Source organism: Cervus elaphus, chromosome 31, assembly GCF_910594005.1.
Source record: "Cervus elaphus chromosome 31, mCerEla1.1, whole genome shotgun sequence".
NCBI classification, from domain to species: domain Eukaryota; kingdom Metazoa; phylum Chordata; class Mammalia; order Artiodactyla; family Cervidae; genus Cervus; species Cervus elaphus.
Genome location: NC_057845.1, coordinates 26726427 through 26738631, shown reverse-complemented (window position 1 = coordinate 26738631; position 12205 = coordinate 26726427). Strand labels below are relative to the sequence as shown.

Genomic DNA, 12205 nt, shown 5'->3' with positions numbered 1-12205 from the left:
GATAGTTCATTGGAATAACCTGAAGTGAGTCTAAGTGTCCTTATGATCTGTTCTAGCTATGACCAAGAAATGCCATGCCCCGTGCCCCCAGCGCGGATGTATCTGCAGCAAGGCGAACTAGAAGACGAGGAAGATGAGCGCGGCCCCACGCCGCCGGTGCGGGGAGCCGCCTCCTCCCCGGCTGCCGTGTCTTATAGCCATCAGTCCACCGCCACCCTCACGCCCTCCCCGCAGGAAGAACTCCAGCCCATGTTACAGGATTGTCCCGAGGAGGTGGGCCCTGGGCAGCACCAGCCTGACCGGAGGTACGGGCGTCATTCGGCTTCCTCACTAACGCATCGGCTCATTTCCACTCCTACGTGGCATTTACAGAATGCTCTCACCCGGAGTACTTTTCGGGTCACGTGGGGCTTTTTTCCAGTATCATCCCGCAGGAAGCCCTCCCTGGTAATTAGCATATCAAGTAATATTGTTGATCAGAACATTAGATTAATTGATCCCAGTGAACTTGCAACCATAAAATAATGTGCCTTAATTCTCACCCACTTAGGATAATTGCATTCATAAACACATGGAGACCATGTAGTAAATATATGGGTTGCTGATCTTATAACGTCTTATTGACGATGGGTGGTTTTGTATTTTAGTTTTCTTTATGCGTGGCCATGCCATGTCTTTAGTCTGTGAAGGAGAGATTTTCCTCCTGTCTTTTCAAATTAAGACTGCAGAGTGATTTGTTCTTTAAAAGCTGTAATGTTACAGGATGAATTTGGTATATTCATTTTGTGTTGACTTCAGGTATCTTTACTTTGGTAGAGATATTACCTTACAGTCCTTTTGTCTAAGCTACTAATAGTATGTTTCAAATTGCTTTTCAAATTACCTATTTCCTCACCATCCTCCTCTGTGTTACAAACAGTACCCAGTATCTTCCTCCTGGCAAACTCTTCTTTTGTTCTTTTGAAAAGGTCAGCCTCTTTACCTCTCTTGATCATGATCAAAAATCAGCTTTGTGTGTGTGCCTTAGACTTTTTAACCCATGTATTCAGCATTGCCAACCAGCACGTTTGTTATGCACAAATCCTTCACTTGTCATTTCTACCACATAAAAGCTATTACTGCATCATGTCAGCACTTCTCTCATTGTTGATGATTTCGTTTGTAGTATTTTATTGCCCTTGACACATTATGTATATATATTATTTTCTGTATCCCTAATATCATTTGAAACTGAGTATATTATTTGCCCAGAAGATCTCCCTTCCGTATTCTTGAATGAATAACAAATTCTGGTTTATGCTGCTTGAATTCTGTAGATCAAAACAGAATTTGCAGTGCTTTGAACTATTCTATCAGTAAGAGGTCATTACCAAATTTAACTCGTATACTCTGTAAAATGAAGGAAGTAGTTAAATTTTCTTCTGCGTGACAAGGGGGAAGTCGGATTGCCAGGCATTTAAATTTAATGTTATTAACCCATGGAACTTCAGGAAGATTGAGAACAAATAAGACATCTCTTTTCCCTATTAAGGTCACAGCCATCTCTGCTGCCACTCTTATTCAGAGAAAATGAGATGCTAATAGAGACTGTTAGCTCTGAAACATCTCAACATTCTTTTCTCATTCTTTCAAATTACCTATTTCCTCACCATCCTTCTCTGTGTTACAAATGGTAGCCAGTATCTTCTTCCTGGCAAGCTCTTCTTTTGTTTTCCTTAGGTCAACCTCTTCACCTTTCTTGATCACAATCAAAAATCAGCTTATCTATCTTGCCTTTTCAGCCTTTTCTTCTTGATTCAATCCTTTCTCCTTACTGTTAACTCTACCACTTTTTAAACTTTCCTTAGCCTCCCCTTTATCCTGCTCTTTGTCTCTCCTCCTCCGTAAGATTCTTGGATCACTTTTACTTTCCTAATTCTTATTCACACCTCAGTCCTCTGAATGCTGGCTTATACCATTTACTTCCATCAGGCTTCAGAAAGTAACTTCTGAATCATCAGTCTAAAGCCTTCTTTTAATTTCTTCCATTAGCTTACTACCATTCCCCCAATAAAATTATTCACCAAGTCCCTTCATTTGTAACTCCAAAATCCTCTTGATTTTGTTCCTATGCGTCCTTTCCTAGAGCCCCTAGGGCAGGCCCTCTGTCCTGGTCCCTTTAAATACGGTTGTATCCCTGCATTGATCACCACTTCCCTCACCTTCTCTGTCCACCCTCCACATTGGTTTTCTTTACCCACCAGTCTAGTAATGGTACTCCCCGTTCAGTCAAGTCTTACTATTTAGCCCTGTTTTAATCCCTTTTACAGTCCTTTCTCCTTTACTTACTTCTTCCCTCCCAACACTTCCCCACATCCACTTCTCTAATTAGTCTGTCTGAAATTCCCTGAATTTACCTTGAACTCACCAACACCTTGTCAGCAATGCCAGAAACCAGCCCACAGAAGGCCTCTCTGGAGCTAGTGGTGGGGTCAGGCTGCTCCTGGTTCCATGACTGTCACCAAAATCCTTAGTGTCCTCACTGAGCACAGCTGTCTTGGCACATGCTGTTTCTCTGATGGCCTGGCCAGCACTTCTCATCTTTCCAAGCTCTGTTCAGATGTACCACCTGGGCAGCTTTCTTCTTGCAGCCTGGCAAAAACCAACTCCTCTTGTTCTTCACTCTTCATAATGGTCTGTTCACCACTCTGCTGCCACAGTAATCAGGTTTTCATGTTGCGTTAGCGTTGGCGACTTGTGTCTCTTTCCCTGTTTAAATCAAAAGCTCTTTGAGAGCAGTGCTTACGTCCTGCTCCTGTCATGAAGTTCCACAAAGCTTTCTTCAGTAAAAATCTGATAAGCGGAATCTTTTACTAGAGGAGAATGTGAAGTTGACTTACTCGCTACTGCTTTAGGGGAGTGAATTCAAGGTGAACATGTATACTTGGGAAATGCACTGGGTATCTGTACCAAACATCCTCTTTGACTACATTCAGCCTATTTTAAAAGGTATGACTTACAGTCTATGAAGGTATTAAGATTTCTAGGATTGCCGCTAGAAACAACCCTGGGCACTAATGAGAAGTAGATGAAAGCCCATGGGACTTCCCTGCTGGTCCTGTGGTTAAGACTCCATGCTTCCAAGGCAGTGGGCACAGGTTCAGTCCCTGGTTGGGGAACTAAAATCCCACATGCTGTGCAACACAGCAAAAAATGAAAGTAAACAATAAAATGTTAAATTTGCCTGAAAATATTTTTTGAAAAAAGCAGATGAAAGCCCATTAAACAAACAAACAAAAACTATTACTGCTCTTCTATGCTAAAGGTGTATCCTACATGTTTACCCTAGAAATTTTTGAAAATACAGATAAAATGAAAATACAGAAGTACCAATGACCTCTGTAGTCAGAAATTGTCACTGCTAAGTCCTCAGTAAAGATCTTTTCGGACCTTCATCTCTATATAATCTCACATTGCTTTGAATTTGTGATGTGATGATGTATTTTCCAATATAATCTTATAAAGTATTGTTTTCACTGAAGAGTGAATTTTTCCATGCCAATTACTATTTAGATAATCACCTTAAACAAATGTGTACTGTAATTCATTTAAAAAATTCCTTAATATTGGACATATGAGTCATGTCTAGTTTTTTGATAGTATACACGATGCTGTAATTTCCATCTCTAGTGAAGTCTTTGAGTCAAGCCTCTTCTCAGACCCTTAGCCTATTCAGAAGCCTCCCCATTTAGAAGATGACTTCTGTTTCTTTCCACTCCACTAATGATATATTCATTAAGGACAGATAGTTATTTCTCTATAAATTTCATTCCAAAGTATCAGACCCTTATCGCCAAGTACCTGTTCCTGCAGATTTTTACTGCTTGATGATCACACGGAGCAATGCACGTATCTCCAGCCATAAAGGCACTTTCCTACTTCCTCCAGCCATTTTCTCTCGTCTGTGTTACGGTAATGGTCCATAAGTGATCTTGTTGCCTTTAGCCCTGCCCTTTCTTTATCCTCATCGTCTTGCTGCAGATTGTGCCGAGGCATTTTCCTAAAATGCGACACTGATCAAGTCGCTCCACTGCTTAAAATCTCTCAATGACCTCTCATTTCCCTTAGAATAAAGGCAAAATTCCATAATGGAGCAATCAAGGCGCTTTGTGATCTGACCTCTGCATGCCTCCGCATGCTTGGCCATTTGCACTCCCCTCCTCACTGTGGCTGTTGCCTTTACTCCAAATTTCCAAAGAGTAAAGTGCTGGAACAACCAGCACTCTCAGCCATGTTGAGGTCTTTCCACTGGCCGTCTCATCTTCCTGAGACACCATTATCCCCTCTCTTTTGTGGAGCTAATACTTGTGTATCCTTTCCATCCAAGATTAAATGGAAGATACTCTCCATACGGTCTTTCCCTGATGCCCCAACTCTAAGTTGGAGCCAATTCTACATGTTCCCACAGTGCCCTAGATATCTTCTATCCTGGAGCGTGGAGAAAACAGCATTATCATTGCATGTTTAATTAACTGTTTCCTCCACTAGACTATAAGTCACTTTAGTCAAGGATTATGTCTATTTTATTTAACTGAATTTCTAGCTTAGTGCCTGAGTCCTGTTTCTAGTGCTGCCTATGAACAACACTAAAATGTAATCACCTAAAACCATTTTCTTTTACTTGCAATTCCACAAGTCAGGAATTCTGAAAGGATTCAACTGGGTAATTCATCACCAACCCACATGGCCTCTTCTGGTCTTTGGGGCTGCAAGATCTACTTCCAAGTTAGATTCTTCACGCATATGTCTGCCATCTCAGGGTTCCCTGGCCTGTCTCTCCACATGCAGTCTCATCCTCCAGGGTCTCTCCGCCATAGCCCAGGCTTCTCATAACACGGGGATCTCAGGGGAGTGGCACTTCTTTCATGGCAGCAGCCTACTTATAAGTCAGGAAAAAGAAGTTGCCATGCCAGTTAAGAGCTACATTCAGAACTGGTACAATCTGACTTCTGCCATATTCTATGGTCAGAGCAGTTGTGGGATCCACCCAGATTCAGGACATAGGACTAAACTCCCACTCTTGACGAAGGGATGGCTAATTCTCATCCCAGAAGACCATTGTGGATGGAAGATACAGTTATGAACATCTTTGTAAAATACAGTCTGCTATGGCCTGGTGTCATAGTTAGTTTTTTAAATGCAAGTGCCTTAAAATTGAATCTTTCTATGTCTTAAAGTGCAAACTATAAACCATTACCTAAGGTCTTGTTTCTTGTGATTCCTTTGGTCTCGAACCTAGAAGTTTCTTCACCATAGTTGATACAGAGTAAATGTTTAAAAAATGAATACATATTTTACTTTTATGTTTATTGATTATGGACATTATAAATAGTGTAATGTACATAATAAGAAATTACTGAGCTAAAGCCATTATAACTGCAATATTTAATTAGATAAGTATTTCATACTTGCATTATTGTGGATATTACAATTTTGGCATTCTAATAAGCTTCTGAGGTATTCCATTTTTGTCTAAAACTAGATAAACTAGATGACTAACATAATAGTAATCTTTCATCTCTCTTTTCAGACTAACTATGAGAGTAATATAATTAAATGTATTTTCATATATTGTTTTCAAAAGTATCTGATACTATTGCATTTACTGTAGTTAATATTTAGTAAAAAAAAATCTTTTGAAAGTAAATTTCATGTGTGGAATAGGAAATTCACTGATATGTCTTTAGTATAGATGAACTGAATATGATATAGTTGGAAGGAAAACAGGTCAAGGAAGATTAAATATCTTGTCTGTTAAAAACTGGGTAATGGTTAATCATACAAATATTAAAGCTATACCAGTTTTAGCAAAAAATCGAAGGTATGTATTTTCTCCCTTTCATCTTTTGCCTGGCAAATGTTTTGTGGTAAACTATATAAATACCTGCTTTCATAAATTAATGGAATTATTCTCTTCTCTTGAACATGTTTATGAAGGCATCATTTTTACAGGAGCCTAGAGTATTGTGATTCGCAGCCATACACTTGTACATTATTTCAGAAGACATTGAAATCCCTCAAGGGGGGAAATTGAGGGGAGTTGAGGCTTATTTGTGGCAAGTCCCACTTGAGTATAGCATCTTGAAATAGCTTTTTGTTTTCAAGTAGAATATATTACATACTTCAAACTGTACATGTTTATCACACGTTCCCTGGGCTTCCCTTATTTACAGATGGTTTGAATAAAATTTTCTGTCTTTCCCCAGCATTTGCCCAGGGTGTTGGTAGTTAAAAGCCAGTCCTCATTTAACATGAAGATGTTTTGGCTTCACATAATGTGACTTATCCACATACAACAATGCTGACATCTTTTCATGGTGAAGTTGGCTGTCCTACATCCCTTCATTGATGGTCAAAATAGCTCCTTTTGTGCTAAAAAGTCTTACATGTATTTAAAAAAAGAAGTTTCTTGTGGTATTTTGGATGTGCCTGCAGACAAAGGCTGTAAATTGACTTTTAAGTATGGTATTTTATTGCAATCCAAATTAAACAAAGGTTTTCCTCCTGTGTGTATAACATATTCCATATTGAAGCAATTATCCATTTTAATCTCTTAAATAACTTCAGCTTTGGTGTATTGTTCATATTTCTTCTAGTACCACACACAGATGCGTTAGAAACCACCCAGAAATGAAAAAAAATAACACATTTTACTAAAGAACTGTGTACATGTATATATCAGTGTGTTACATATGTACATACATATGTGTACATGTGCATGTGTGTGTGTGTGTGTGTACTACGTTGTGTCAGTCCTGTCCAACTCTTTGTAACCCTCCTATGCATGGGACTCTCCAGGCATGAACACTGGAGTGGGTTGCAGTACCCTCCTCCAGGGGATCTTCCTGACCCAGAGATCGAACCCACATCTCCTGCATTGGCAGGTGAGTGGGTTCTTCACCACTCACACCACCTGGGAAGCCTGTATATGTGAATATCTATGTATAATAACACCATACCTAGACGAAAGGCCATCACCTTGGAAATGGAATGTGAGATTAAATTCTAAATTTTATACATACTAGTCATGGGAACGTTGGCAGGTCTTTAATTCCTCTGAATTTCAATATCCTCATCTGTTAAAACAATAATAAAATAAGTACCCTGGAAAGCTGTTGTGAGAATTAAATGAGGTAACATTGTATAATACTTAGCTACAAAGTAGGTGCTCAACCAATTAGTTAGTTTAGTATTTTTAGTAACCCTTCACTTTTAATGCTGTTTGTGTTAATAAAACATGTTTATTGAAGTGTCTCAGTTCATTGGGATACAAAGTACAAAACTTTTTTCTTCAAACAACTATCATGCCACCCTAAGCACGGTGCTATATTGAACTTCCCTTTTCCTCTCTGTAGCAGGTCTGCAAATTAGATCTTGACCAGAAACTCTGTGGGTTTGTTTGTATGCTTTCTTTTAATTTATTACTCAGTCTTATTAATTTTAAAACTATAATCATACACTTCCAGATTTTTTTGCAGACTGAAATGTCTGTGGCCATGGTGACATGGAGTAAGTAGTGTGTTCCGTTTTTAATCACTTCCTTTCTTGCTCTTCCCAGTCCATTCTCTTAAGTGCTAAGGCAAGGATGAGGGTACATAAAAAGAGTAAAGTGCCCAAGGATCCAGGCTGCTTCTCGGTCAGCCCTAATGACCGTTCTGTCTCATCTTGCTCTATGAGTATCATAAGGATGGTGAGGGAATGGGGCTGGCACCAGCTTCCATTGATGAAGGTCTCTCTCCTGGACAACATCTATAGACGTGTGTAGTCCTTGAACAATTTAGCCACATCTTCAGGTAGACTACCAGTCAGTGGCATTCATTCTCGATCTCTGCTAGTCTCCCAAGCCATAGGGTCACCAGATAACTCTAAATCCTAATCTCACCTACCCTCCAGCATGAGTGCTTCAAGTGGTGGGCTTGTTTTTTTGTTGTTGTTTTGTTTTTTTTAATATTATTGGAGTAGAATTGCTTTACAATGTTCTGTGAGTTTCTGCGGTACAATAAAGTGAATAAGCCATATGTATACATATATCCCCTCCTGCTTGAGCCCCCCTCCTGCACCCCCAAACCACCCCTCTTGGTCATGACAGAGCGCCAAGCTGAGGTCCCTGTGCTATAGAGCAGCTTCCCACTAGCTATTTGCCCCTGGTAGTATAAATGTATCTATGCTCTTCTCCCAGTTCATCCCACTCTCCCCTTACACCACTGCGTCCACGCCTGTTCTCTACCTATGCATCTCTGTTCCTGCCCTGCAAATAATTCTGCTGTACCATTTTTCTAGATTTCATGTATATGCATTCATATATAATATTTTTATCTTTCTGACTTACTTGAGTCTGTATGACAGACTCTAGATCCATCCACATCTCTACAAATGTTCCAACTTCATTCACTTTTATGCCTGAGGAATATTGCATTATATATATTTACCATATCTTCTTTATCCATTCATCTGTCATGGGCATTTAGGTTGCTTCCACATCCTGGCTATTGTAAACAGTGCTGCAGTGAACATTGGGATACATGTGACTCTATCCTCTTTATTCTCAGGAGCTTAGAATTTGATGAAGTGTTGTCATGACCTTTCAAAAAGAGATTTCCCTTATATTACCTTTTTAACCTTGCTTAGAGGAAGGCATAGCAACCCACTCCAGTATTCTTGCCTGGAGAATCCCATAGACAGAGGAGCCTGGATGGTTATAGTCTATAGCGTTGCAAACAGTTGTACATGACTGATGCTACTTAGCATGCAACCTCATTTAGACAGCTCTTTGTAACCTTGCTTAGATAGCATCACCAACTCAATGGAAATGAATTTGTGCAAACTCCGGGAGATAGTGGAAGATGGAGGAGCCTGGCATGCTATAGTCCATAGGGTTGCAGAGTCGGATATGATTTAGCAACTGAACAGCAACGGGAGCACTGAAACTGTTGAGCACATCACTAGGTAGTCCTCCAGGTAGAAATCACTATACGTGTTCCCTGTTTTTCAGGCACTTTCCCAATTAGGAGTTAATGTCTTGGCCTTCTTCCCACTTGGGAATAACTTCTTTCCACAAACCTTGCTTTCCACAAACTTTGCTTTCACTAATGTCTAAGTGCTCTCTGCCTTCTTACCCATCTTCTGTTCACTGTGTTTGATGGTGCAGGAGGGGAGAAGAAAGACCGCTTTTAACTGAGGTTCTCTTCGATCTGTGGAGAGATGGCTGAAACCAGCTAGTGTTAACTCTGTGAACTTAAATCCAGAGCACCAAGAAAAATACCTGTAAACATTTTGTTAAACAGATAGGAGGAATAATGGTAAAAGTCATATACTTGAAAATAGCTAATAATATTTATAAGTGAGCAATTGGAGAAAAATTAATCTTGGCTGTTTCTTCAATAGAATAAAATCTAAAGGAAATTGTATCCTGTGCTGAATGCATAATGTTTTAATCCTATAAAATTCTACTCTCTATAATCAAAATGAATATGTCCATTCGCTTGCAATGATAGGAGTGACCATGAAGGAAAGGGAAGGGAGCATGTTTGTACGTTTATGGAGCAGCTTGTTTCAGAACTAATGTCTGCTGTCTTTGGTCATTATAAGCTGTCAGTAATATTCCATATAGAGCATGTGTGCATGCTCAGTCATGTCTGTTTGCAACCTCACGGACTGTAACCTACCAGGTTCCTCTATCCATGGGATTTTCTAGGCAAGAATACTAGAGTGGGTTGCCATTTCCTCCTCCAGGGGATCTTCCCGACCCAGGGATCGAGCCGGTGTCTCTTGTGTCTCCTACTTTGAGCCGGCGGGTTCTTTACCAAATGCACCACCTGGGAAGCCCCAATATTCCATATGCTTTAGGACAAATACAAAAGTGTCAATTTCAAACTAGGTATTGCTTACCACTTTTTTTTTTAACCCTTTTTTAACTGAGCATAACTGAACAGGGAGGCCTGGCATGCTACAGCCCCTGGGGTGAGGAAGAGTGGGACATAACTTGGAGACTGAACAAGAACCCGAAATATAAAACATAAAGAGACTTAGCATAGATGAGTGTATTTCTGTTAAGCTTGACTCAAAAGGTAGCCCAGCTTTCTTAAAAGTACCTCTGGTATTGAGATAAATTTCTTACAACTCAAAAATAAAACTTTAAGCATGCCCTGATTTCCTGTTGTTTTTCCTGAACAAATGAGCTACATGGAAGCAAAAATCAAAAGGGTGTACTCAGTGAATTTAATGGCAGCTCACTCCAGTATTCTTGCCTGGAAAATTCTATGGACAGAGGAGCCTAGCGGGCTACAGTCCATAGCGTCGCAAGAGTGGGACAAGACTTAGCTACTAAACTACCGCCATGTGAATTTCTTGGTTAGTTTGCACTTTTGTGTTCTAAGTAATGAGCTAAGCCATACGTGTTTATTCATTTTCCTACAGACGGCAGCCGGTGAGCCCTCCTCCACCTCCAAGGCCGATTTCCCCACCCCACACCTACGGCTACATTTCAGGACCCCTTGTCTCAGATATGGATACAGATGCGCCAGAAGAGGAAGAAGATGAAGCCGACATGGAGGTAGCCAAGATGCAGACCAGGAGGCTTTTGTTACGTGGGCTGGAGCAGACCCCCGCCTCCAGTGTCGGGGACCTGGAGAGCTCTGTCACTGGGTCCATGATCAATGGCTGGGGCTCGGCCTCAGAGGAGGACAACATTTCCAGCGGACGCTCCAGCGTCAGTTCTTCTGATGGCTCTTTTTTCACTGACGCCGATTTTGCCCAGGCGGTCGCAGCGGCCGCAGAGTATGCTGGTCTGAAAGTGGCCCGGCGCCAAATGCAGGATGCTGCTGGTAAGTCGTACACGTCTCACCAAACTGGAAGAGAAAAAACAAGAGAATTCTGTGTGTATGTGTCAGTTGCTGATTATCTCCATAATCTTACGTCCTATATGAAATATAAATGTCACCAGCCTGGTTTTTGACTGCCGAGCGTCCCCGATGACAATAAAGAATCCACCTGCAATGAGAGAGACCTGGGTTCGATCCCTGGGTTAGGAAAATCCCCTGCAGGAGGGCATGGCAACCCACTCCAGTATTCTTGCCTGGAGAATCCCTAGGGACAGAGGAGCCTGGTGGGCTACAATCAGTGGGGTCACACAGAGTCCAACAGGACTGAGCCACTAGGCCCAGCACAGCAAGGAGACCAAGGCCCAAGATTATGATGTGTCTTGTCTGGTCCCTTTTTCTTGACAAGACTTTTTAAATCTTCTATTTTATTTAATAAATCATATGTAATATGAGTGAAGCTACCTGAAAAGTCTTCATTTTTAAGATAGTCTTAGCAAATATAAGTGCAACTTCCTTTGGAATGCCTCTGATCAATTGAATTGAGATTGCGTTACATGGTCTTTTTTTTTTTAAGATGTAAAAAGTCACCAAAATAAAATTAATTGAGATAGTTCACTCATACCATTTAATTAGAAATTGTCTAGGAGAAATAGATAACGTCTGGGGGGACACTCAACTGTTGGAAAGTGGGCTATTTCTCCTTAACCCCCAATTCTTTTCATGCCTCTCAATTAGAATACTAATTTAATTGAGAAAATATAAAGATATTTATAATATATATACTTTTGCAAGCATAAGTATGGTCTATGCTTAAACTAAACATTGTTAATCTAATAATTTGGAGAGCAAGTTAATCTCAATGCTTATATATTTTTTCTATTTCCCCTTTTATTGCCAGTAGCCTGTTTTTAATTACTATATGTCCATTCTTATGTTTTAATTCTATTTCCTACTCCCATCTTTGTTTAGAAAGTAAATAGTATGAGAAACAAAAAAATTTTTAAGTATATATTTTTCACATGATTTTAATTTATGTAAAATGGAATATATTCATATACATGTTCAATATATGTGTATATTTCTGGTAACTCAGAATATACAAATAGAGTAAAAATAATGTGATCAATAAGAAAGAGAGACATTTCTGAGAACGTAAAGACTATCATAGCAGATCAATAGTTGTTTTCTTATTGTTTTATTTTTTTCTTAGCTTAGTAGCTATCACATTGTTGCAGTTATTTTCCATGTTCCAAGAAAATTTTCCATGTTCTCTTTAGATGTTGGATTGGTCATTATTTCTTAGCCTTGTAGAATATATTCAAAGAAAATTTAACTCACTTCATAAA

At 39.9% G+C, this 12205-nt stretch overlaps 1 protein-coding gene across 5 annotated transcripts in view; it reads left to right on the top strand.

Moving 5' to 3' along the window:
- Window positions 1-12205, top strand: part of ROBO1 (roundabout guidance receptor 1) — a 443607-nt gene that overhangs the window by 411802 nt on the left and 19600 nt on the right. For all 5 annotated transcript variants that reach the window (XM_043893137.1, XM_043893140.1, XM_043893138.1 and 2 more), the window contains 2 exons: window positions 57-305; window positions 10456-10862. In XM_043893137.1, the coding sequence (XP_043749072.1) occupies window positions 57-305; window positions 10456-10862 (656 nt within the window). The remainder of the gene's footprint in view (window positions 1-56; window positions 306-10455; window positions 10863-12205) is intronic.